Source organism: Cornus florida, unplaced genomic scaffold (assembly GCF_030987335.1).
Source record: "Cornus florida cultivar Cherokee Brave unplaced genomic scaffold, ASM3098733v1 CherokeeBrave_3.0.0_Hap2_Chr06, whole genome shotgun sequence".
In the NCBI taxonomy this organism is placed as follows: domain Eukaryota; kingdom Viridiplantae; phylum Streptophyta; class Magnoliopsida; order Cornales; family Cornaceae; genus Cornus; species Cornus florida.
The window spans coordinates 91,374,046-91,401,538 of NW_026775576.1; the positions used below are offsets into that span (position 1 = coordinate 91,374,046).

At 35.5% G+C, this 27,493-nt stretch overlaps 3 protein-coding genes across 6 annotated transcripts; 1 reads left to right on the forward strand and 2 right to left on the reverse strand.

Moving 5' to 3' along the window:
- Positions 1-217: 217 nt before the first annotated feature.
- On the reverse strand, positions 218-8,733 carry LOC132312853 (uncharacterized protein At1g51745). Of its 2 annotated transcripts, none has more exons than XM_059811393.1 (3): positions 7,967-8,733; positions 4,501-5,528; positions 218-1,943 (listed from the first exon to the last, which is right to left on the reverse strand). In XM_059811393.1, exons 1-3 carry the CDS (start codon positions 8,152-8,154, stop codon positions 754-756), a joined length of 2,406 nt encoding a protein of 801 aa, XP_059667376.1. In that variant the 5' UTR covers positions 8,155-8,733; the 3' UTR covers positions 218-753. The 2 variants fall into 2 exon arrangements, with proteins under 2 accessions (XP_059667376.1, XP_059667377.1); XM_059811394.1 differs by having other exon boundaries at positions 4,501-5,554; positions 7,967-8,087.
- Positions 8,734-10,349: 1,616 nt separating this feature from the next.
- LOC132312854 (uncharacterized) lies at positions 10,350-14,332 on the forward strand. The gene is made up of 6 exons (XM_059811395.1): positions 10,350-10,732; positions 10,838-11,426; positions 11,814-12,098; positions 12,186-12,302; positions 12,416-14,004; positions 14,096-14,332. The coding sequence occupies exons 1-6, from the start codon at positions 10,619-10,621 to the stop codon at positions 14,171-14,173; spliced, it is 2,772 nt and encodes a 923-aa protein (XP_059667378.1). The 5' UTR covers positions 10,350-10,618; the 3' UTR covers positions 14,174-14,332.
- Positions 14,333-15,078: 746 nt separating this feature from the next.
- On the reverse strand, positions 15,079-18,974 carry LOC132312857 (protein SRG1-like). Of its 3 annotated transcripts, none has more exons than XM_059811396.1 (6): positions 18,759-18,974; positions 17,063-17,138; positions 16,570-16,978; positions 16,227-16,474; positions 15,823-16,147; positions 15,079-15,748 (listed from the first exon to the last, which is right to left on the reverse strand). In XM_059811396.1, exons 3-6 carry the CDS (start codon positions 16,822-16,824, stop codon positions 15,497-15,499), a joined length of 1,080 nt encoding a protein of 359 aa, XP_059667379.1. In that variant the 5' UTR covers positions 16,825-16,978; positions 17,063-17,138; positions 18,759-18,974; the 3' UTR covers positions 15,079-15,496. The 3 variants fall into 3 exon arrangements, with proteins under 3 accessions (XP_059667379.1, XP_059667380.1, XP_059667381.1); XM_059811397.1 differs by having other exon boundaries at positions 17,063-17,199; XM_059811398.1 differs by lacking the exon at positions 17,063-17,138.
- Between the last annotated feature and the right edge of the window lie 8,519 nt (positions 18,975-27,493).

Below are 27,493 nucleotides of genomic sequence, written 5' to 3' on the forward strand. Positions count from 1 at the left end.
ACTAGCAATGCAATTTAGAATTAGCCCAACTTAGTCACTTGGTTTAGCTCAGCCTCAGCATAGCTAGTCATAATGTACCATACACCACTTTGTACTCCAAAACAAAAAATGTAACATATAAAAACATCTTAAAGATTATAAAAAGGACCCACTTAAATTTAAGGAATTTCAAAGAGGCCTTAGGTTGTGCAGCTCAGAGAGGCTGTTGAGCCAAGACTAACTGAAAACTTGCACCATCTAATTTACAGACAAACAAGTAAAAGGAATTACAACCTAAAAATAGCATCTACATTGATATCCATTATCAAAGTTTCATCTATATTTAAATTAAGGAAAGAAACTTCAAAAAAACATAAGCTTTAACGGAATACAATGTACATTCATCTCTACGAATTTAAAGATACCTACTTCTATCTCTTTTGCTGAGCGCCAGAGCTCCCCATTTGATGGCTTATAAGAAGTTACATTCTTCGTCTGCTGCTTCCTCAGAAACCCATGTACAGCAACTGTGACAGAATCCCGGATCAAGTATGCAATATATGGTTTCTTTCTCTGTCACCTGCATTATTTGTTTACAGTATGCAAAATCCATCCTCTCAATGTTGGACATGACATCAGGGTGTGAGGAACACATTTACCGGACAAAAAATTAACAACAAATAGATGTGCAGTACAAGATTATTGATCTAGTATAACAATTTACATGTAGCTATGACGGATGACTCTGTATTTCCATTCCCTGAAGCCCCGTGACTAGCTCTTATTTATGGTGGCTCCCAGCTCCTCATATAACCTACTGAATACTAGTTTAACAGGGATACAAGCTACCGCAGTGGGCCCAGGTTCCGGTTTGATAAGCCCGCCCACTTGGTAACTGTTGTTACTGAGTTTTGGAACACTATTGAGTTTTCTTTCTGTCGATATTGAAGACAGGGTTCTTATCTTTTGGTTAGAAGATAAGCTTATCTTCTTCGGAGTCTTTCTTTGGAACTTCCTGTCTATTGGAGGATGGGAGACATGAGAAAGGTTCTTTGTCATCATGCTTGTCTTGTGTCCGAAACTACCTGCATTTGATTTCTTGAACAATACTTTCCTGTCTTGATTAAAATGTCTAAAATGCTCAGCAGTTTCATCACCATCCACTGTTGTAGATGGATGAGGTCGCGGTACCCGAAAATTGGCTGTCCTCCTGGCAGTCCTCCACACTGGTGGAAGTGTTGCATCTTTATCTAATATTTCAGGCAAAAACTCATCAGCTGCTGACAAAAGAATTTCAGATGAACCATTATCCAATGCCTCAATCTGAATTGGGTGCCCTACGATAGCCTGCCCATTAAACTTGCTCATCAGAGAAATCATAGGGACACGCTCTCTTTGATAGCCTGATTGGACCTTCAAATCTACATCTACCAATATTGATTTCGTCCTGCCACCAAAGTGATTACGGCCAACAAATCCAGAATCAAGGCCAAAGTCCTCCCTGAATCCTGTATAAGCAGGCTGATCATTCCAAGCCAAATCCTCCCAACCAATTATATTACGGTTGAATCTATCTACTCTTCTGGATGTAGATTTTGATATTACCGAATACCCCTTGTTGTCAAATCCACCCATTCGAGTACTAATATTCTTCTCAACTGCATCAACCTCATCACAACCATTGCTTCCCTCCTCATCCAAAGTCATTCCATAAATGAATCTTTCTGGACCCTTTATATCCACAGACCTTTTTGTAAAACTGCGATTATTCCTTTTTCCTTTCAGTTGCCACTTGGACACACCTGCACTAGCTGAAACAGGGTCATGAGGACAAAGATCAGACATGTCACCAGTTAGTAACAAATCATCAGGCTCGTCACTGCTCATGCTTCCATGTTCTGCTTCTGCTTCTGCTTCAGATCTTCCCAGAGATTTTGGTTCAAATTCATTAGTCATAACAGTGTCTGAACGACCAAACACAAAGAGTTAGGCAGCCATGATAATGAAATAAAGCCAAGTAATCAACTACTCTAGAGGCAAAAACCCGAAAATTCAACTAAATAACATCTTAAATAAACAACAATCGTTCTAAAGTAACACTAGAACTACTGATGTATGGAGATGAAGAGTTGATTAATTATGACTAGCAGATGTCCCACAAGGGGAAAAACAAAAAAATTAATAATCATGGCACTGATCATAGAAAACATGTTTTTTGCCTTAAGAATGCCATAATAAACCGTGCATGACTTGAGAATGAACACAAGCCAAAGGGGCCAAAAAGAATTATGAGATCAGAATTATATATCCTGAAAAAAGTAGCAAGCTATCAAAATTGAGCACAGAACAGTGAAAAATATGTAATTGGGCCATGGAGGAATAACAATAATCCAGTTTCTCTACAAACAGTGGTTGCAATGCATCACTGATCAAAACCAGAAAATGAATGCGAGTCAATAACCTCCATCCCTTTAATAATGCACGCACAATTACTCACATAGAGACCCAGTAGGCTATATGAATGATAATCTTCCATCACAGGTTAACAGTTATAGCAACACCTCAAATGGGAGGGTGCAGTTTGTCAAAATTAGGATCTTAATTAAACCAATACAAACATTTTGAGTACATAAGCTTCCCAGTTTCACCCTAATAGTTTTGGAGCACATTAGCCTTCATTCAAGTAATAACATTATTAGCATATAAAAACGTTTAATATAACATAATACTAACTCTTATAGAATATTAAAAATTATACGCAAATTGTAAGATGAAAAAATTCATGGGTGTCATCAATCATCACTTGTTATACACAATGACCTGTGAAAGTATTCAGTTTACAAGACAAAAAGGATTGTATTTTAAAATATTTATGTATGACCTACATGAGAAAAACTATGATATATGGGTGAATAACAAAAGGAGCAGAAGGAAAAGTTTAGATAAGGGGTTGACTAACGTAAAGCAGATTTATTGAGTTTCAGAAAAATTGCACCGACTCCCCATAGTGTATTCGAAGCAAACTTTTGGCATACTTTTTATTGGGAGCAACTTTGAAACTATATTAGTCAAGATGAAGAATCAAATAGAAAACATTGGTTGCTAGAGGAGTCAATTACTCGAAAACAGCTTAAGAGCCCCACCAGGTTTCTACTCTTTTAGTTACAGAATTAAATGAGAAATGCGACATTGAAATGAGTAGGCCCTAACTTATTGAAAAGATCCACACGAATATAAACATTAGACTAAAAGATAGAATAAGCAGAAACAAGACTCAACTTGGTATCTCACAACTACAGCACTCCTACAGGAATCCCACAAGAATTGTACCCACTTGAGATTTTTATTGCAATTTGGATTAATTCAGCAACAATTTGCATTGTAAGATCGAAGGATGATAGGATCAAGATCAAGAACTACAATCATGAAAGGGTGCAGAATGATAATTTAAAAGCCATGCAACCAAACAAATATTATCCAATCCCAATTACCAAAAAAAATAAAAATAAAAATAAATCTTCAAAATTATCAAACCATCAATTTTTTTATTTTTTATGTTATAGTCATTCATATACACACATCAAAAAAAAAAAAAAAAAAAAAGAAAAAAAAGAAAAAGAAAAAAGGAAGAAGATGCAAAGACTAACACATGAACCCCAATGTGCCTATCTTACTAACATCATATGCATTGCCAAATCAACTAGTTTGATTACTTTCACATGCATCCAAAAATATTATCACAGAATATTCAAATGCATTAAAAAAACCAACACTGGGTAATGGTAGAATATGAATAGCATGGGGTAAGATCTTTACTTTCAACACACAAACAAACTTCAAATTTCTTAAAATATGTCAACCAAATTTAACCTCATTAAATAAAAATATTCATGGAAATTTTAAAGATTCTCACTTAAATTGAATTTGAACCTCTAGACTGCAGTCAAAGAACACAATGAATGAATAATCATGCTACATAAAATTGTAAAGACAAGCCGGTCTACCTCTGTCATGGTGACTTTGGGTCTTAACAGGTCAAGATTAAAAGACTGGTGGTGGTGGTGGGCTGTGTGTGGTGTTGGGGCGGGGGGAAGAATGGCATAAGAAAGACCAAACTTCTTAGTTGCCTTCATTATACCAAGGAGAGTAAGAGATCAGAAAAAGAACAAGTTTCATTTCCATGGACCACTGGATCAATACGGATTAATTTATGCAGCACCTCAATAGCTACTTTATAAAATTACATGAAAATTAGGCCCATCCTATATGGTAAAATGGGTGATAATGAAAGGATAAGATAATTCAACAACATACATGATATGTGTGCGTATATAAGTCCACAAAAATCCATTACGAGTACATTACAATAAATATCACAAATAGAAGCAGATGTCACCAGCTGGGAGGTACAAAATAGCATTTCAACATAATAAACTTAAAAGCTATATATGATACTGTCAGATTGTAAATAAAAGGAGATGATGCATTATTGACAAAATTTTAAGATAGCAAAAGTTAAACCTGAAAGTGCCATCATCTCTTCATCTGTATCTGAATCCAGAGAATCAGTCTCGGAAGAATCAGTTTCAGTATCTTCCGTAGATCCAGAGGTGTTATCTTCACTCAAAGTAGTGGGGTGAGGACAATTACTCTCTTCAAACTGGGAAGGTGACATCTCCATCTGATTGGAATGAACTTCTTTATCCTCCCAACAATCACCAGACTCACCTGGAACGTAAACAGATTTGCCCCTCTTTGCTCGGGATATGACTCCTGCCTCCTCTCCTGACGTAGAGACAGAAACCGTACTGCTGTCAGGCTGCAAGGATTGGGAAACTGGTAAGATTGTGCTACTCTGCAGTACTTGGACTAGAGGACGGCGCCTGTCACGTCTCCTGACAATGGATTCCTCAGCCAAATCCTCATGTACCCTTTTTCTTTTGTCTAAAGAATTTTTACTGTTGGTATGAACTGTGTCTCCAGTGTTAAGTGCACCACTAGAAAGAGCATGAGCATTATTATCAACAGCAGGTTTCTGAGAACCATCTGAGGTAACTGAAGGAGAAAGCTTTCGCCTTGAAGGAGCAATCCTGAGCCCAAAGTCCTGCAAACCTCTCATCCGAGGCACTACTTCAGAATTATCATCATCCCCATTCAGTCGATTTCCCTCTTTGGCTTTCTGTGCATGGCGGGGCATGTTCTTGTCCTCGAGAGATATATCCAGTCTCTTGGAATGATGAGACTTGGGGTCTACATGTTTCTCATTGCCATATCCCAAGCAATCTGAAGATGTCGCCAATTCTTTTTTCACACCACCAGACGATTTACTACTCTTACCATTAGTAGAACATCCTAATTTCCCGTACTTCTTCTCCAGCAGTTGCTTCTCAAGTTCAAGAGCATGAAGAATGGCATCTTCCCGACGTGCATATTTCTCTCTTTTCTTTGGAGGCATGCCCTGGGAAGATTCAGCCCTCTCAATACAATCATCGAACTCACCACATCGAAATGCCTTTACACGCTTGGACTTCTCCAAATTGTACCAGTCCCTGACAAGATATATCATAAATGACATCTTATCAAACAGAAACAAAGTGAACAAAGAATAGTTAGATGGATGTCAGTGAAAAAATAACTAGATTAAAAATAAAAATAATAATAATAACAATAATACTCAAGTAGCCATATTTCTAGGAATAATTAATAATTTAACATTCTTAAGGAGCACATTGTTGCATATTCTCTAGTAAGAGAAGTAGAGAGAGAAAAAAAAAAAAAAAAAAAACCCATCATACACAGTAGTACTAAATTGTATTGGATCATTGTTGGCATTTGGTAACAAGATATTCATATAGGCAGCATCCAAGCTAACTCCCAGCTCCCAGCGGAGGGCAATTAGTTTAATATAAATAAAATTACTAGATTCAGAAAAACAGGCACCACCTATCAGTCAAATCTCTGGCCTCATTTTCATATCACTCTGGAAAGCTATACCAATTAATACAGTTAACATTTTGGATTACCAAACCAGCAGAGATGCTACTCTTCCATTCTTTGATTTGCTAAAATTGCAATAACTGGTGAAATTTTGTTTGGAAGCATTCTTGATAAAATCCAAGGTGTAACAAGCTGTGGCGGTTAATTCAATCTGATTGAGAAAATTCTTGAAGACTATTGTCGAACATTACTTGTAAAATAAGCCGGTATTAATATGTAAGTTTCATTTGTCACTCAAGTAAGGTTCATAGATTCTTGTTTGATCTTTTGTCACCCTTAAAGAAAGACTAATTTATCTAAGTGTTCATATGAAAGGAGGAGCATTGAAATACTATGCCTTGCTATTCTAAAAAGGCTTTCATATGAAAGGAGGAGCATAACACTGTAATACAACTTATTCTCAAGATAAAGATGAAGAGATCTTTTGATTTAAACAAAGAATACAAGATGTATGGCCAAGTTGGGACCACCTCGCACCTGCAACTCAAGTTTATGATACTAGATTTTCATTAAAAAAATAAAAAATTCTTACAGTTTTCCCCATCAAGAGGCGTTCCACACGTTGATTGAGTGGGAAAAACAACCGAACATACGAAGACTGAAACAATACTTTATTCTTTGAAGCATGGTTCTAAGTCGCAGTGACACGGAGTGTAATGTTACTTGGACTTGGGTACTTGTATCGGGTGTGGTTATGTGTGTTGACTTGAGTGTCAAACATCCCTGGTCGCAAATTTTAGGATATGAGGACTCGGCTCGAAATGTGTCCAAAACTTGGATATGGGTACGTGGACACATTTTGCATACTTAAAAACATAATGCGCTACTTAAAAATGTAATGTATCATACTATTATTTTAAAAAATACTTAATAATAACTTAAATAAAATGGAACTAAATGGAATATGTCTAAAAGAAGAGAGATTCAACCCCAATGGAATAGCCTAAATGGCAAGCCTCTCACCTCACATCCTGGAAGTCAAGAGTTCAAATTTTCTTGAGGCCACCCCTGTGGAATTTTGCGGGTAATTTCTAGGTAGATGTGGGATAGGAGAGGAGGACATGTGTGTGGTGGTGAATTATGGAGTGCTCTAAGAGTTCTGACACCACCATCATCGAAGGAAAAAAAAAAAAAAAAAAAGAGAGAAAAAAATGGAGAGATTCTACCTATCAAAACTACTTGAGGCCACCCCTATGGAATTTTGGGGGTAATTGCCAGGTGCACGTGGGACGGGAGGACTACATGTGTCTGGTGGTGAATTATGGGGTGCTCTAAGATGCCCGACACCACCAAAAAAAACAAAAAAACAAAAAAACAAAAAGAGAGAGAGAGAGAGAGAGAGAGATTCTACCTATCTCAGATGCAGGGAACTCTTCCTAGCTATCAATTTTGAGTAATTTTCTTCTTCTCTCATCATAATCAAAGGACCTTGGAGTTCAGATTGGGTCCGTGTCGCTCACATATTTCATATCCACGTCCATGTCGTGTTATGTCGAGTTGTCGACATGGGAAAGTAGAGGGGAACAAGAGTTAGTTTATTAATTAGTATTCACAATGGTTTATACCTTAACATGTCTTATAATCAAGCAAAACATACCCTATTCCATCAAATTGCTTCTTAGTTAGCACACAGTTTCACTTCTTGAAGTATGAAAGGCATGCCACCGCCAGAAACATGCTGTAGCTGTCCACATTCATTATATACATCATGCTAAACTAAAATACACCTCTGTTAATTCTAATTTCTATATACATTTTTCATCAGCTTAGAAGGACATGATCAACAAAAAAAACTCAAACCCTAATAAAAACATTGGACAGAATTTCCAAATAATAGATGCATCACAACAGAAAGCCAACAATTCACAGTGCACATTAAAATGCAGCAGCCAACAAGCATATCTATTTTTAAAAAATGCACAACAATTTTTTTTTAAAGAATTTTGTATGTATATATGATATATATTTAAAATTCAAATTTAACACTTACACACTGGCGTCCTCTCTTCCGAGAAGCTTGACTGGAGTACCAGATCTGGGAGACATGAGATGAGCAGCAGAGAGCTCGTCAGGGCCAAGTATTTTACCAGGCCACCATGAGCCGTTCCGTCGCCGGACCCAAACGATGGTCCCAACACTGCAGTCGACAACACCAGTTCCCTTGTCCGAACTTCCCATCTCTTCTCACTCTATATAATTCACTTTGCTATCTCTAATTCGATTCTCTGATCAAAATTCTCTACTCTCTCTATTTGCTACTACTGTTGATGATCCTGGACGAGCTCAGAAACACAATTGCCCAATTTCTCTAATTTCTTTCTCTAAAAATCAAAACCCTAAAATCTAAACAGAACGAACTGTAGACGATCCTTGAAAAACTAGAGAGAGAGCGATTGCTCAGCCACCGGAAAAGAAGAGAGAGAAGTGGCGATATGTCCAGATGATCCGAAAACCGCCACATTCGGAAGATCCGATGGGTTTGATTGGGTTTAGGGTTAGGGTTTCCATTCAAAATTAGGGAAATTTCATCTCTGGAGTTTCTGTAACAATTCCACAAATTGATCGGCTCTCTGTATTAGAACCAGCAATATTTTCTCTCTCTAGACTCTCTCCCTCAATAAATTTGTATAGATCTCTACCAATTTCTTCGCTGCAGTGTTTGTGTTGAGGTTTGAAATCGCCGGTATTGACTCAGTGATTAACAAGCAGAGGAAATCGCACGAGTTGTGTCTGCTACACGTAACGCGTGGTGCGTATTCCCGCCCCTGCTCACATTAGCTAGCCGCGGTATGGCTACTGCCAGGTGTTTAACCGGAGCTCCAACTTGATTGGGCTGGATGCCGTATCCATCTCTACCCAACCCAATCAATACAGGCTAGGGTCTTGGGAAATGGCTAAGCCCAATATTTATACATACACACAAACACATACCATATGTATATCAATAAACACGTGTATGTATAATATACAATTAAGAAATTAAGGACTTCTACTACAAAATGCATAGGATTTACATCCTCTTCATTATTTTCTCTCCGATATTCCATGATACTTGATCCTATGGTTCAAAATGCATCACATCAATTTATTCTTTCATCACGTAACACAATTTTATTCTCGAAGAATTGACTCAAGTAAATAAGAATTTAATTTTAGTATCCATGAAGCATCAAAAATAAATTTTAAATCCTCTAAATTGCTCTCCTTTCTACTCTGTATTAAATAATAATGTGATTTTGGCCAAATGTGCCCTATGGAATAAAAAAAACATTGCAATATTGTAATAGAATGGTCATTTCTTAGAGCAAGTATGCTTTCATTACTGTTCTCATCTTTCACAAAGCATTGGAACAGAGGAATCTTGTGTCTAGAATGAAGCAACAAAGGAAATATAGAGATTAAACATTGTTTAGCTATATGATCATTTTTTAGCCTACCTGCAATCATAGAATTCAATTTTTACCATCATTTTGATATATGTATGCTATTCTCCTAAAGTTTTCCATCTAGTAAAAAAAAAATTTACATTGAAATACTATCTTTCTAGACACTGTGAATTGGACCATTCCAATTCACAGAGAATTACAAACAGCCAATATTAATTTTAAAAATTATATAACAATAAAAAATAAAAAACTTAAGGTTTTAGAATGAGAGAGAGAGAGAGAGAGAGAGAGAGAGCAAGGCATTGTAATATGGTTCTATTTCTTCTACCAGACAGTTTACAATACTTTCACGGGGCTTGGTGCCCCCATCCAATGAACAGTCATAAAAACTCTTATTTTGTCTTGATACAAGAGAAATGAGAAATTTTTTAATAAAAAATATGTTTGTTCAGGAAACACCACATGATGAGTGTTTTTTTTTTTTTTCAAGACAAGAAGTATTAGATACTAGATTAGTAGATGCAGAGAGACCTGACACTCCAAGGATCATGGGAGTCACTAATCCATTGGGCTATTAAAGCAACTCTACTATATGATAAGTACCTCTAAAATATTGCAGGCTTTTTGGTGATGGTTTGGGTTTCTTGCTTATGAAAAAAGAAAAAAAAAAAAAAAAAAAAAGACACACTCCTCTGGCCCATGACCATTTCTTTGTGGGCCGATTTATTTGGGTTGATTCGAAATACACCAATTCAGCTTAATACTTTTTCCAGACCAATATTTCATGGTTGAAGAGATGTCCGATCAAATATGGGCTAGGTTCGGGATGCCATCAGCCTGCCCAAGGACAGCATTGTTTCGACTACACGTGGCAATTTCTCATTCGCTGTGAGTTTTCAAGACGCTGTCACTGTCTCTGTCTTTCATTCAAATAATTAATAAACAAAATTCGAATTTCAAATTTCCGCTCCAACGGTCATATTTTGAAGGGTTTCCTCATCATCTCACTGTTTTCCCCCAACCAAACCCTAAAATACATTCCCTGTGTATATATAGATGATATAGCTAGCACACACACTCAGCCGCGCCTCCTCTACAACAACTGTTTTCTCTCTCTCCCTCTCTCTGTACTAGTACAATCGCAATCACTTCCATTTCCAATTAATCACATCTGTTTCTGTCTGTTGAAATAAACAACCCTTAGTTCCATTTTCAATCAATAACCCATCAAACACATTAATATCATTTGTTCAGCCATGGATTTCCAAAGTCTTTCGAGGAAAGAACTCCAAACCCTATGCAAGAAGAACAAAATCCCAGCAAATATTACCAACATCGCCATGGTCGACGCTCTCAAAGCTCTTGAGATTGTAAGATTTTGTTCTTCTTTTTATTAGATTCATCACAGATCGATCATTTCTGTTTCTTTTGTAATTTTATTTGTCTTAATTTTATGTATTTTGATGCTATATTAGATCGAAGGAATCGAAGAGATCTTGAAACCGTCCGAGTCTGAAACTGTACAGTCTTCTATCGAGTCACCAGAAAGGATGACGATAGCCTCGTCCGGTGTTTCTCGTACCGGTGGTAGAACATCTACTCGGCGAAAAGCGATCAAAGAAGAACCAGAGAGTTCACAGATTTGCACTAGGACGACTCGCCGTGCAACGCGAAGAACACTCGCTTCTGAGGTGGAGGAAGCAAAGGTTGATGTGTCTGAGACCCCGGCTGTGGCTCCAGGAACTCGAAAGAGAGTGCCGGTGGCTTCAGCTCGTCGGGAGGTGGAGACTCAGTTGAAGGAAGGTGAAGAAGATCAGAAAATTGGGGATCAAATGGTTCATGATAAGAAGGATGTGCCGGAAACCCCAGCTGCCACAACTGGCCGGAGACGGGGAACTTTGGCCTCGGCTCGTCTGAAGATAGAGACGGACTTGGGAAAGGAAAAGGGGAGCTCAGTACGGCGAGTGTACAGCACAAGGAGATCAGTTAGGATGTCTGAGACGAAAATGGAAGAGCCTAATAAGAAGCAAAACAAAAGAAATGAGGAAGTTTCCCACAATACAGGTATGTCTGGTATATGTTTGTGTAAATGTCCAATCGAACAATGTGTTAACTAGAATCATTGTCGCTAGACAATCCAATGCAATTTAATTTGATGATGCAAACACTAGGTCAATAACACAACACCCTTGCAATAACTATGTAAACACTCATCCAACACATTTAAATACAACACCTAAACACCATTAAATCAATAATGAAACACTTTTATATTGTCGTTGCATGTTTGATTTAATGTTGTTAGTTTACTGACCGAAATGTATAAAGGAGAGGTCCTTGATCCTTCATGAATATATATGTATATGTATATGTATAAGTAGAAACACACACAAAGAGAGTTCTATCTCTATTTTGGGTTTAGGATGTTTACTAACAGTGATCATCATGCAGGACTTGATATGCAGAAGGTTTCTGAAGAGACTATTGAGGAAACCAACGATTCAGAAGTTCTTTCAGGTCAAAAATCGGATGCATTTGCTGAGAATGAAAGATATGGTGATGATCAGAAGAGTACGGGAGACAGCCATCTAGTGGGTGATTCAAATGCGATACCCGAAGAGATTTCTGCGGTATTTGAAAAAAAACTGGTTATTTCAGTTTCAGCTGAACACCCCAACAAGCTGATAATAGAGAAAGACAGAGATGTGGAAGATGGAGTTCTTGATGAGAGCAAGGGTGAGCTTTGTTTTGTTCAATCCAATACAAATATTTGGTGTTCTTATTTATTTATTTATTCACAATTTCTTCTTGATCAACATGCAGACGATAACTCGGAGTCAAAATCTGAAGTGGGATCAAAGAGGTGTGGTATTATTGTTGAATCTGATATCCTTCTGGGTGAGGCATTGGATATGAAAAATGAAGAAGAAGAAAAAAAGGGTAATCTGTTTCTCCTTATGCTTTTCATATCGATATCACTGTTTGGCTCTGCTATTAGTCCTTGGGTTTCTTTGAATTTATCTAAATATTACAGCGATTTATTTTAATGGCAGTGGTTGATGATTCTACAATTGATAGATTCCAATCTGTCACTGAGAATTATATTGAGCTTTTGAAAGAAAACGAGGAAAAACTGAATGCTAGTAAAGACATGGAATCCGAAGATTCAGCCACTGAGGTTTTTGCCGACATTGTTTGTGGTGATGTGGTGGATCTTGCTGCTCCTCAATCTTCAGTCAATGCTGTTCAGGATTTGGCGAGTGAAGTTCCAGCAATGGAAGATTTGGATGTAAATAATTTCAGTGCCTCTGCTGCTGATCAAGATCAGAACCAGGATTTTGACTTGGAATATGCTTCCGGAGAACAGTTTAAAGGGGAGGCTTTTAGTGAAGATGATGCAGAAATTGACCCAGAATTTCATGGAGCTCAAGACGAAGAGGAGTCATTTAATGGCAAGGTCACCAGGGATGATGTTTGCGGTGATGTGGTGGACCATGCTGCTGCTTCCTTGGCTGACTTCGGATTTGCTTCCGAAGAACAGTTTAAAGGGGAGGCCTTTAGTGATGATGATGCAGAAACTGACCCAGAATCGTCTAATGGCGAGGTCTCCAGGGATGATGCAGTTGCTCATTCGGATATTTCTGAATGTTTGATTGGTTCTAAGCGGTCAGAGAGCTGCAAAGAACCTGAAACTCCTCAAATTCTTGACCAGGAAGAATTCAGGAACAGCAGTGATCAATTCATTATGAAATCAAATAATGACAGTGAAGTGTTCTCTGGTGAAATGATGGTTGCAAATAAATTGAATGCTGAAAAGTTTGCAGCTGAAGAATCTAGAGTACAGGTTGTAGTTGATTTTTCTGATCAAGGAAGCATGATTTTCGACACTGTTAATGGTCCTTGTCAAGCCAAGGAATCAATGCTCGGGCTGGAAGCAATGGTAGATGCCAAGGAACAAGCCCTCCCTCAAATTGAAGTAGGGGCTGATGTGGATGAAGCTACAGCAGAAGTACCTGCCATGACTACCCATGCTCGCCCTTCAACTCTGATTGTTACTCCAGTTTCTGAAAAGCAGAATAGTTATTCTCATCCGTTGACCTCTGAAGAAAATGCCACTGATCAATTTGCCAGGCAAGGAAGCATAAATTTTAGTAATCTCATGGCCTACTGCCACACTGAGGATCCAACACCCGATGCAGAAAAGAGTCATGAAGCACAGGTTGATGTCTATGAAATTGCAGCACAAGAATCTGATGCGACAACTAATGAACAGGACTCTTCGTTTTTGGACAAGACCTCAGCAGCGTCTGTGAAGCGGAGTAGTCATCCAGGCCAGATTTCGCAAGCTTTTTGTCAGGCAGGATCAGACTCAGACATTCCTTCCTTGCCATCATTGCCGCCAACAAGAAGTGGAATGATGACCCATGTTTTGGATGATAACAAGGAGAACATTGACAACAGTGGCAGAAAATTGGATGTTACTAGGGAAAAGGGGAAGAAAAACAAGAACACTGCTTCTGAGGACGACAACCAATTGAAATCACTGCATGATGCAAGTCTGAGGCAGCTGACAAAGATGCTGAAAGAGAAGCTACAGATTACGAACGAAGTCAACAATTATGAAGAGAAGAATACATCTACGGTGAGACCAAAGTTTGCTTTTAGCTTTTCGGTTATGATTTTAAAATTGCTGTATCCATCCTGACATCGTGGTTTTGTTAACTGATGAGCAGGGAACAAGGCCAAGAACAGCATTGCAGAAGCTGCCAGAGAATCGTATGCTCGTTGGTGAACCAGACAAAGAAAATTGAGTGCGTGCTTACACAGAAGGCTTGAATTGAGACATTTTTTTTTTTCTTTTTCAAGTGTACTTCAATTTTGATGGTTTAAAGTGGTGAGTTCAAACATTGGTTTGATCCTCCATGTTTTGTTATCCTTTCTACACAAATATCAAAATTTACAACTTTTTCTCTTGTTGTACTATAATATTGATAGAAGTGAGCTACCACCATGTCATACTTGACACCAGCTTTCTACTGCTATAATATGAGTCACAAATGGTCCATTGATATTCCTAAAAAATCTCTTTATCATCTTCTTTTGGTCATTCAATATGTAAATTACATGATTTGATATTATATTGTCATTCTCTTTTGCATTCAAATAACGAGTCTAATCAATATCCTGGGAAATGGCTACAGATGATGTGCTTTATTTTTATTAGTTCACATTCAACTTGAAAGTTCTGCTGGGGCTGAGGATTCTTGTGGAAAAGAAGAAAATTGTCTCCATTTAATGTAAGATATCAGTTTTGAACAACTAGAAAATACAAGTTTTGAAGCCGACTTTTGGCTAAAATAAAGGTGGGTCCACTAAGCTTTTTTACTTTGTTCAAGACTATTTTTCACAGTTGGACTGAACAGCCTCTGATTGATCTATTAATAGGGCCCTCAATTTTCAAATGCAAATCACTCAATTTCCAAAATTCTGAACTCCCTCCCCCTCTCCATATGAGCCTAACCCAAGTCCTAGTTCTTTGTAGCCAGTGGTTCAATCAGCGTTTCCAAGTTTGGGTCCGAACCAATGGTTCAATAGAGTCAATTCTGGTCAGAGAGTACAACACAGTGACATCTTCTATTTGATATTTAGTACAGATTTGACAGCAAAAGTTTATGAACACAAAACACCACCCCAAACTTCCACTCATAAAAAAGACTTGTACAAACTGAATTGCAGCCAGGCCTACAACTTTTATTTTTTATTTTTTTCATGGTTAAAGACAAGAAGTCATACGATATCTACAAGATACATGACCACAAATACAGCCAAAACAAACCATTAGCGAGCCACAACACCACAACAAAAACAACAAAACCCACAATCACAAACATACAAAGACGAGCCCCAGCAAAAGTACAGATAGAAGCAAACACACAAAAGCCACCTAACAACGCAAACCACCATGGGACCCAGTGTAAGAAATCCCATAAGGCAACAACAGCCACACAAAGAAGGATACAAGTTCCAGAAACGGCCGGCAACAACTCTGCTTGACATCAGAGTGATTGAGAAATTGTGGGCCCAGCCGTTGAAAACAAACAAGCCTTGCGTCAGCCCTACCTAGTGGGGTCCTTTTATGATGTTTGAATCATGGCATACTCGAGTCTTTTCTTGCCTTGCAGCTTGTCAGCCAGATAGTGCTGGCTATACTCTCCATAGTTGTATCTTCTATACTTGCAAGGATTGTTTTGATCTACCAATTCTGGCATTGGCCCAAGCTCAACTTCAGGGTTCGGAGCGTAGAATGTGACAATTGAGAGTCTGTCTTTTTCATTGTGAGTCACTGCTCTATGTTCCACACTCTTGTATAGCCCGTTTGTTAAAACCTGTTAGATAAAGAATCAGTAAGATTCATAATGTAATGCAAAAGGTTGTAGAGAAAATTTTGAGGTTGACTTACTTCAATGGTGTCTCCAATGTTGATTACAAGCGCGTTAGGGATTGGCTGAACAGATACCCATTTGTTGTCTTTGAGAATTTGAAGGCCTACTGTGCTACCCGTTTGCTGCAACACTGTGAGGGCACTTCCATCTGAATGGGGGCTTAGACCTATAACAAGGTCAGGTCTAGGACATGGTGGGTAGTAGTTCATCCTCACTGCTTGCATTGTCTCCCCAAACATCTCTCCAAATATGTCCTGTTTTAAGCCAAGGGTTGTAGCTATAAATTTGAGCAAGTTTTGGCAGAGTCTTTTCATCTCTCTTGAGTATTCCTCTATAGTGTCACTGCAAGGGGAAACCAATCAAACAAAATAAAATAACAAAATAAATTTAAAATATTGTATGTTTGAAAGACTAACATTACCTAAACCGGACTGGTGTTGTTGGCCACAGTTTTGGATTCCTTAGGTGGTGAGGCTCAATAATAAGTGCAAGCATGTTGCACCAGTCTAGCTTCTGTTCCTCTGAGAACACGAGAGCCTGACCGTATCCATGAACAATTCCCGGTACCATTGGATACTTCTGTTTCTCCTCTAGAGGTAGCATGAAGAACTCCATGACCACCTTCTCCATGCTCTCAAGCAAAACCAGATCAATCCCATGATTAATCACCTACCATGTCAAACTAAATATTAGCTTACAAGCCCATATAGTTCAGAAAGTAACATAATGAAATTAATGACTTTTTTTTTAATATGTACACATACCTGAAAAAAACCCCAGTCCTTGCAGGAAGTGGAGAGCTTCAAGAGTTCAGTATGGAACTCATCTTTGCTGCCTTTGAGAAGCTTTGAGACATCGATAACCGGAATGCTGCTAGAAGAAGATACAGTGACGTCTGTTGGCCTTTCAGCCATGTCGCGTACGAATCTTTCAGGAATGGCCACTGATTTGGCCTTCCCCAATTCTTGGACATCGTGGATGTAACCAGTTTTGATAGGAGAAATGGGTTCTGGAGCCATGGAAACAGGATGTGGAGGCAAGTGATTAACAGATTTTTGAGCAACTCTGCTTACTTGCCCTGCCTTTGGACATGGAATGTATTTTATAGGGGGAGAAATCAGTGTGAGGTCATCGTGCACATGATGAAATGCAGTCGAAAGTGTGAAGAAATGCCTGCACACCCGTCCAAATGGTTAGCTCTAAACAAAAAGGAATCTTGCTAGAAGAATAGAGGATGCAGTTAAATTACAAATTTACCTCTTTATTAAACAGCCTCTTTCTTAAGATTTCCATCCAATTTGATTTTCTCCTAGACTTTCATTTAATTTAATCTCTGTACACCAAACCAAATAATCAAGGGAGATTTTATGACAAGACCACAAGATTGCTTTCTACTGCATAATCAATATTAACATAATTTGGTTAGATGGAGATAGACGAATTTACTTTTGACAAATAGTAGGATTTATTGCTTGAAAGAAAATTAATTAAGTTTTGCCAATTAAACGGAGATTGTCTGAAATTCTGTCAATCTTGTTATTTTGTTGGTGCTGTATATGTAATGACCCTAAATTGATACCATTTATAAAACAAAAAATTCCGACATGACCTCTATCAAACAGGGGATATAACAACCTGCTTAATTAAAAAAAAATGCAATGGCCTTTCTTGACCTTTCAAGACTTCTCCAACCTGTCCCAACACATAATACAAAAATATATATATAATACCTTCCCCGATACTACCACATCAACAACCTGCTCAAGTTGGCCCATCATTGTCATTCCATTCAACTTAATCATTTACATAATCTCAATTTACATCCAAAAATAGTCAAGTACCTTAGTTATGGTACATGGCCATGATAAAATAATATTAATACTTTTTTTCATAATTTGAGACTATGCAAAAATTAACCAAAACACAAAAGATATCAAAATAGATCTTTAGTTCTCTTCATGCTAGAGAGGGATCAACATCCACTATTTTCTTTCCCGGCCTTGAAAAATGTTAAATAATGGGGTAAGCGTAAAGTTCAGTAGGTAGTGCCTCAGACGCACCTCTTGAAACCCCGTAAATCCAATCAGAGAATAGGACAATAGGAATTGGGGTCATGCAAAGCCAGGAAAACACAATAGCAATTCCTAGTTCAAGACAAATAAATCTCATGCCATGAATGCAATGTTATGCATGTCACTCTCCATTTTCAGAAAACATCCATCATTTCACAAACTGTTAATATAACTCGCCCTTTTGTGACTCCGCAATGACATGAGAGAAGGATTGACCACTCTCCCTGACCTTTGGTACCTCTGCAGCGTCATTTGGGGCCCAGATAGATCAACTATGATAGGGCAATCTCCCTAATTCCCTCTAGGCTATATTAACATGTACACCAGCTTTTTGGTGACTCCGCGACGACCGAGTTTTCCTCAAAACCTTTTTATCAAATTTCTCCCCAAAATCCCCTTTTTATTTATTCAAAATCATTTCCCATCATTCATGCCCTATGATATGCATGTATGTCTCATGTATTCAATGCTAGGGCAATAAGAAATTTCCATAATACTTTCATAATTAAACAAGCTTTACAATAATTCTAAGAAAATTTCCATGAGTTCCCATGTATCATTTTTAGCAATTTTGTCAACACAATAACATAAAAAAATTACAATAATTCTAAGAAAATTTCCATAAGCTTCCATGTATCATTTCTAGCAATTTTGTCAACATAATAACATAAGGAAATTAATAATGAAGCATGCTTTTATACAAATCAAAAATTACACATATAATCATGAACTTTACACCCACAAGAAAATCATTCTAGAGGTAATTAATTTTAATTAAGCATGTTGGCATCAAATAACAAGAATTGACTAAAAAATGAACAAGAAAATGCAAATTAGAGACCCCTATCTCAATTTTATGCAAAATTCTCAATTTTTTTCACCTCAAACCCTAGGATTTCGAATTTCCTATGGTGCACCAACCAAGGAATTGCTCCTATCAACTTGTAAGTCTCGCCGTGAGCTTTAATTTGCCGCAAACGGCACTTAAAAATACCAAAAATTGAGAAAGGAATCAAGAATGGAAGCTTTGAAGTGAAAAAAACAGAAAAAGAAAAAATAGAAAGCAGAGAGGAAGATAGAGCAGCGGGAGAGAGGATGAGAGAACACAGAGAAAATGCGGTCTCGTGACCACTTAAAATATTTGTGGGTCCCACCCATTTTCTTTTTATTTTTCCTTTTTATGTTGTTTTTAATTTACACCACACACTTACATATACATAACTATCTAAAATTCACATAAGGCACATTAAATAAAAGGAAAAATTACATATAAATGGAGTTAAAGTTCCATATTTACTTAAAGGCTAAGTCTAAGTTCCATATTTCTCTAAAATGGATTGCTGAGGTGGCACATGGTTTTTTACTATTTAGAAATTGTGATGCCTAAAATACTCTTCCGCGAAGGTACTACTTTTTCTTCGAAGGTACTACTTTTTTGAACTGAAGGTATTACTTTTTGGCGTCTAGGTACCATGTTTTTAAACACTCGTGAAGGTACTACTTTTTCTCCGAAGGTACTACTTTTTTGAACTGAAGGTACTACTTTTTTGAACTGAAGGTACTACTTTTTTATTAGGGAAGGGCATTTTAGGCACCACAATTTTTTAAACAGTAAAAAACCATGTGCCACCTCAGCAATCCATTTTAGAGAAATATGGAACTTTGACTCAGTCTCTAAGTAAATATGAAACTTTGACTCCATTTATATGTAATTTTCCCTAAATAAAATGCATGAAATGTAAATGGACCCAACTAAAATCTCCGTATGCAACAATTTCGATAGCGGGTCCCACACGAGATCGCCTGGTCCAAAAAAATGAAAAATACAAAAATGATCACCCTTGCATTTCAAAGAGTCCTGAACTCAATGAAATGCTCCAAACAACTCTCGGACACAACCGGCACACTCCGCAGTGTTCGGTTCGCACAACGTGAAAAGACAAAAATACTCTCGCATCAACAAAATTCCGAAAAAATGAAAATGGAGAAAATTAGAAACTTCACAGTATAGGTATAGCCTTGCTTCTTATGTTATATATGTTCTAGACCATCTGATGCACAGATTGACCAGCTAAGCAACACAAGGGATTAGCACCAGTATATATGTAATATATGTATGTACATCTATAATATTTCATGCTACAATGCATATAATTATATACAAAGGTCACATATTTGAAATAACGATAATTAATCATCAACATATGATGAAGTACTTATGATACTTCAAAGTATCTTGCAGCAACTCAAATTATATCCATTGCTAACAATTCATAAGAAAATTTAATTCAATCCTAGTTCACACATTTAGTTAGGTTACTAGTTTCTAAAATTACTAGCTTCTAAAATTATCTATTAATTTTCAGTAATTTTCTCTTTAAATTCCTTTAAAAAAAAAGGTTAATTTTTTCTTCTTAAAATAAACTCTAATTTTTTCCTACTAAATTCTTTGAATTTTTTCCCTTTTTTCCCCTTCTATTTCTTTAAAATTTTCTTCTTCTTTTTTCTGTTTTTTTTTTTCCTTCCCCCGAACAAAAATCCTGGCTCAGCCTCTAGTCGAGGATGGGGCTAATGGTGCCATCCCGATGACGAGGATGGATCCAGAATACTATTACTAGCGGTTGACGAGTTTTGATATCATGTTAGACAAGATGAAAAATTACCTATTGTATTGAATTGAACAACCAATAAGTCCCAGGAACAAACCTAGACTCTAATATCATGTTAGAAGGGATGAAGAATTGTTTATATAATTATTATTAACTTATGAACAATATATAAGGATTTTATTTATAGGCAAGGTTTTGCAGTTGGTAAGTACTACAAAAGTAAGCTACATATGACCAGGGGCAGATTCAGAATTAAATTTAGGGGGCATAGCGTAAAATAAATAAATAAATAATTTAATAATCACAATAATAAATATAGATTCTATAAACCAAGAGATAAAAAAGAAAAATTACTCAAAATAATATGTCAATCAATTAGTAATTTAAGAAAGATAAATAGTTAATAAAAAATTTAAAAAGAAATAAAAATAAGAGAATTTTGAAAGGAAAAAAAAATGGAGTTTGATTCAAAAATAAAATTTTGACTTTTTCTAAAGAAAATTAAATGAATTTAAAGAATAAAAAGGAGAAGAAATACAAAATTTAAAAAATAATTTTAAAAAATAAAAGTTTTAGATGGGTATTATATAAAATTTTCATATACACAAATAAAAATATATAAATTTAATATAAGTATTATAGTAAGTGAGGGCTCGTGCCCTGGCGTACACCGGCTCCACCGCATATGAGAGGGGATAGAAGTAAATGTTATACAATAGAATAGGGTAGTGTACGTAGTGTCAAAGAAACACCAGTCATAGGTAAGAGTACAATAGTAGGATATATCTAACTTGTTCTTATTTTAATAGCTTATTGGTTAAAAACCGCATGCCTTATATATATGCTTCACTCTATTCAAAATCTTTCACAACAACTAGCCAAAAATGTTGGTATTGCCCACCTTGTCCTCATGCATGCGAAGTTACAAACCATCTCCTCTATACCATAAATCCCCATATATAAAGTTGTATTTATACATGTGCTTAATACCCAACAACTTTAACACCATCACTTTTCCAAGAAGCTAAAAAAGAATAAATTACACTAATACCCCTTAAGGTTAACTTAAATTTGAGACAGAAACACATTTTGTTTTTAATTTTCAATCAAATTATAAATATTTAATCTGAATTTCACTCACACCTTCAACTGTTACTTCTTATTGTATCATATCATAACATGTAAAATGACATTTTTACCATTTAATCTGAATTTCACTCACACCTCCAAATGCTACGTTTTATTTTATCATATTACTTTTAACATGTAAAATGGCATTTCTACCATCATTTTAAGTGGTTAAAATATCTTTAAAAAAATTCATTCTCCCACTAAGTATATATATATATATATAAATAAAAATTAAAAAAAAATCCTCGACTTGTAACTTTTTCCAGTAAACCCCCTTTGTCTATTTTTTTACCAAAGAACCCCCATCAACTTGTAGCATTTTTTCAATAAATCCCCTTCTTCTAATTTTTTACCAAAGAACCACCCTCAATTATCTGAAGGGGGTAAAATAGTTGATATTTGGACCAAAATACCTTTTTATTTAAATATTAATTCTCCCGAACTTCAAAAATTCATATTTCACAAACCGTACATTTAAAAATTAAAAATAAATATGCACAGAAAGCTTATGAAATAAGGATTCTAGAAATATAAGATTTGTATCACAAACCTTCATAACCAGAGAGAAATAAGCAATATAAAAATCTACTCCAACAATCTTATTTTATTTTTTAAAAATAAAATACTCGAGATATTTGCAAGAAAATTTTCAGAATTATTCATTTACATATGGAGCCGAATGTATAAAAAAAATTAGCCCCAACAGAGATCAATTTCATGAGATATCAAATTTTGCGTCAAAGTATTTTCATTATTTTATAAACTCGCCATTTTAAAAAAATATTCAGTCTCTATTGGGGATAATTTTTTTATATGTCATGCTCCATATGAAAATGAATAATTCTGAAAAATTTCTTACAAATAACCCAACTATTTTATATGAAATAAAATAAAATAAGCTTATTGCAGTAAATTTTTAGATTATCTATTTCTCTCTGGTTATAAAGTTTTGTTAAACAAATCTTATATTTTTGGAATCCTTATTTTATAAATTTTCTTGCATATATTATTAGTAATATTTAGATGTAAAGTTTGTGATATATGAATTTTTGAAACTCGAAAAAATTAAGATTTAAATAAAAGGGCATTTTGGTCCAAATATTAACTCTTTTACCCCCTTAGATAATTGAGGGGGATTCTTTGGTAAGAAATTAGATAGGGGGGATTTATTGGAAAGGGTTACAAGTTGAGGGGGGTTTTTTGGTAAAAAAATTAGACGAGGAGGGTTTACTGAAAAAGACTACAAGTCAAGGGGGGTTTTCTGTACTTTGTCCATATATATATATATATATATATATATATATATATATATATATATATGTCCATGATTAGAATCGTGTTTGATTATTATTATTATTATTTATTTGAAATTTTGTATAAATCATGAAATAAGAATAATTTGTTGGGTTACCAGTTTCTCCTAACCTCTTGAAATCATTGCTCTAAGTTAAATCTTCAAAATCATCGTCAAATCATATAGAAAAGTGAGGTTTGGTGCATAACCAAATCCACAATTGAGTATGAAGTCATGGAAAAGGATGCTTCAATTGTTAGTATCTAGCCATTAGTAAAAATTATGGAAGTTGCGGCCAATTTTCTCATCAAAAACAAAAAGTAAATTATGATATGCAATTATGCATGCCACGGACCTTGAAATTTGTTTATCAATGTTATAAATGTTGGGATTTATATGCCCTGACATAACAAATTCCTATGTGGATTATAATTACATATGTTCCTGACATATTTGAAATATTTATGATTTATATATTTGTTGAATTCAATGCATTATGTTTCGATTCATTATGAAATTAAGAGTGTTCACTTGATTACAAGAAATATTTATATATGTATGTGATGGCGATCAATACATGAATATAAATAGTAATCATAAATTTTTCATAGTTAGTAATTATGGATGGACTCATTATTAACTAAGACTTGAACTGGATCCAGTTTAAGTTCATACTCGCTGATATTCTTATAGAGTTGGTAACATATGAAGGGATAATTAAATAGTATAGGCGTTCATATTAATCTAACCTAGTTTATACCACATTCTTCTCGGCCCAAGTGGAAGGGCAAAGGAAAAGAAGAAGGATGACAATAGGACTAGGATATCACAAAACATGGGGATCCAAAAGGTTAAAGGAAATAAGACAGTGTAAGTTGAGGGCGAAGGAAATTGTTTCTTTTGCGGCCAACTAATACACTTAAGGACGAACTGTTTAAGCAATGACGTGGCATAGGACAATGTATATTTAATCATTGAGTCATGTTATGTGGTTGTATCTATTAATTCCTGATGGATAGATTCTAGAGCCACTAAACATGTTTACAATTTGTTACAAAGATTTCAGGAATCCATAAGCCTCGATGATATGGATATATATTTGTCTTTTGACTTGATGACAAGGTTGTAGCTAAGTCAGTGGGAGTATTACATCTGAAATTAGAGAATATGTGGATATTGATATTAGAGAACTATCTTTATGCCCAGATGTTAGACGCAATCTCATTTTTGTTTTACTTTTGGTTTATAAAAACTGTATCGTTACTTTTGGTAAAACTGCTTTTATAAAATTGATTAGATGTGCGATTGCTTCTGGTGCATTTAAAGATGGTTAATATACTATAACCACAAGTTCTTAATATCTGCAGGATGTAGAAACTAATGTTGCATCTTCTAGATTAAATGTTAAGAGAATATTTGTTACTCCTGACTCATTGTATTTTTAGTGTCTATTATTAGGTTATAATCAGTCAAAATGGAATTCAAAGATTGGTTAAAGAAGGTTTATTAACCTAGTGAGGCAGGGGAGCCTAAACCAAACTTGTGAATCCTGTTTTGAAGGATAGATAACCCTAAGAGTTTTAATCAGCCATATAAAATAAACATAAAGAAGAATTGGAGTCAGTACACATTGACATGTGTGGTCTTAATGAACATTCAAGCAAGACTACTCATGTTTTGGATACATTTACCTGATGCGACACAAGTCTTAAACTTTTGGTATATTTCGAGAGTGTCAAAACTGAGGTGGAGCAAGATTAGGTAAACTTATCAAAACACTTCGATCTGATCGTGGATATGAGTTTTTCTTAAGATAGTGCAAAGACTATATGGTCAATGAGGGTGTTGTGTACCAGTTTTTCGCAATTGATGCTCAATGAATTGAGGTGTCAAATAGGAATAACAGAATTATGCTTAACATGGTTAGATTTATGATCAGTTATGCTATATTATCTCTTTCATTTTAGAGTTTAGCCTTAATGATATCAATGCACATTATAAATTGCATTCCATCTCAGTCTGTCTCAAGGATACCTTTTGAGCTGTGTTTTTGACTAAATCTTAGTCTGAATCACATGCACATATGGGGTAGCCTTGCACATGTGCGCTTGATATGGACAAGTAAGTTGGAAGCAAATCATAAGTATGCTTGATTTGATGGCTACTCTAAAGGCACTGGGATGGATTATTTTATGATCTCAATGATAAAAGTTTATTGTTTACACTCACTGTTTATCTGTAGGAGGATTATATTATGAATCACATACCTAATAGCATAATCGTAGAGAATTTGGTAAGAGCACCAATTGTACCACATATGAACACACTTATTATAGAGATTAAGAATTTTATATGAATTCCCTATTGGTGCGTCGACATCATCTAGTACACAGATTCCTGCATTGGTACATTGATGTAGTGAGAGGATTATCATCTAATCCGACAGAATCATGTTTTTAGGTGAGACTATTATGGACATCCTTGTTAAATATCAGTTAGACCTAGTAAGCTACACGAAATCGTGAACCGATATGGATACAGATCGTTTTGGTAAGTTGCTATGAAATCAGAGTTGGAATATATATATTCTAATAAAATTTGAGATCTTGTAGAACTTTCTAGTAGGGTGATACCTATGGAAGGCAAGTTAATCTATAAGAGATACCAGAAGATTTCTTAGTGAATGAACCATGTGTGAATAGGGTAATGTCATTATTTTTCTAATTCTATATATATATATTGATGACATCCTACTCATTTAGAATGATGTAGAAGTTTAGTCATCAGTAAAGAGGTAGTTGTTCAATTATTTTGGAATGAAGGATTTTCAAGATGTACGATATATTTCTAGGATCAAGCTTTTGCAAAATCAGGTTAAAAGGAAAATATGTTTATCTTAACAATCCTACATTGATAAATTTTTGACCAGGTTTGGTATACAAAACTCAAAGAATGAGTTCTTGGTTTATTGATATGGATTGTTCTCTCTAGTAAGTAGTTTTTCAAGACTAGCAGATGAAATTGAGCAAATGAGACTGTAATAATATGCTTCGGCATGTGGGATTCTCATATATACCATAGTTTATACCAAATAGGACATCCGCTACATTGTAGGAATAGTTAGTAGATATCAGTCCAATCCCGGACTTGATAACTGGTCTGTTGTGAAAAATATCATAAAGTACCTTAGGAGAACCAATAATCTCATACTCATTTATGGATGTTTTGATATGGTCCTGTTCAGGTATACCGATTCTGATTTTAAATCAGATGTAGATACTATGAGGTTCATGATTTAGTGTATGTTCACTCAATGGAAGGGAAATCAGTTGGTAGATTGTTAAACAGATTTCAACTGTTGACTCAAACCTGAAGTTAGAGTACATTGCAGCCTTAAATGCAGCATTGGAAGCCTTTTGGTTTGATCTCACTGATTTAGAGGTTGTGAAGCATACTAGCTTGCCTATCGAGCTATATTACAATAATAGTATAGAAGTAGTCCAAACCAATGACACAAGGTTCCATAGAAGAACAAAGTACACTGAGAGGAAGTATCATGTCCTACATGATATTGTCCAACAAGAAAATGTACTCGCGGCTAGAACAGAACACAACTTTGTTAATCTGTTAACAAAGGTGTCATCGATCAATAGTTTTGGTCGTCACCTGGATAATATTGGAGTTAGATGCAATTCGAATTGGCTATGAGGGTAAGTGGGAGCTGTTAGGATTTATATGCCCTGACATAGCAAATTTTTATGTGGATTATAGTTACATATGTTTCTGATATATTTGAAATATTTATGATTTATATAATTGGTGAATTCAATGTATTATGTTTCGATTCATTATGGAATTGATAGTATCCACTTGATTACAAAAAATATTTATATAGGTATGTGATAACGATTAATACATGAATACAAATAGTAATCATAAATTTTTCATAGTCGGTAATTATGGATGGACTAATTATTAACTAAGACTTGAATTGGATCCGCGTTAAGTTATTGCGAGAGCCGTCGTATGCAATTGTTTCCTATCACTGTCATGGTATTTGACTCTTAAACATGAGAGAAGTATGAACTTTTTTATTAATTAGTAATTACTTTGATTTGTTCGGCGGATACTTCGGGATCCATACATCGGCACTTTGGGTAGTTATGTAATTAATATTTAGAGGGTTATATTCTTAATATTTGCATCAGTGCTATTTGTATTTATTTTGTATTGATTATGGTTGATCACAAATTAAATTTGAAGGCCTTCGTATGTTTTAGACAAAATGTTTTCTATATATTTATTTAGTAAATTATTATTTTTGTCAAATAAATGTTTTATTGTGATCGAGCCGAAAATAATCAAAGGTATCAAAATAAATATATTAATTAAGTATTTGAATTGATGACTTTATTTATCCGATAACTAATTATGCATAGAAGGGTCAAAGTGCAACATTGACTTAGAGATTATTTATTATTTAATTGGAGTTCAATTAATTTCTTTTAGTGGAGTAGAAATTAATTAATGAATTAATTTAATTCAGTCCATGGACCGGGCCAATTATTAATTCATTGTAACC

Coding starts and splice junctions, on each gene's coding strand:
- LOC132312853 (XM_059811393.1), bottom strand. CDS start 8,154: ATGGGAAGTTCGGACAAGGGAACTGGTGTTGTCGACTGCAGTGTTGGG. Junction 5,529..7,966: donor GGAAGAGAGGACGCCAGTGT/GTAAGTGTTAAA, acceptor ATATCTTGTCAG/GGACTGGTACAATTTGGAGA. Junction 1,944..4,500: donor AGAGATGATGGCACTTTCAG/GTTTAACTTTTG, acceptor TTGGTCGTTCAG/ACACTGTTATGACTAATGAA.
- LOC132312854 (XM_059811395.1), top strand. CDS start 10,619: ATGGATTTCCAAAGTCTTTCGAGGAAAGAACTCCAAACCCTATGCAAG. Junction 12,303..12,415: donor TGAAGAAGAAGAAAAAAAGG/GTAATCTGTTTC, acceptor TTTTAATGGCAG/TGGTTGATGATTCTACAATT. Junction 14,005..14,095: donor AAGAGAAGAATACATCTACG/GTGAGACCAAAG, acceptor ACTGATGAGCAG/GGAACAAGGCCAAGAACAGC.
- LOC132312857 (XM_059811398.1), bottom strand. CDS start 16,824: ATGGCTCCAGAACCCATTTCTCCTATCAAAACTGGTTACATCCACGAT. Junction 16,475..16,569: donor AGGACTGGGGTTTTTTTCAG/GTATGTGTACAT, acceptor TTGACATGGTAG/GTGATTAATCATGGGATTGA. Junction 15,749..15,822: donor ACATTGGAGACACCATTGAA/GTAAGTCAACCT, acceptor TTTATCTAACAG/GTTTTAACAAACGGGCTATA.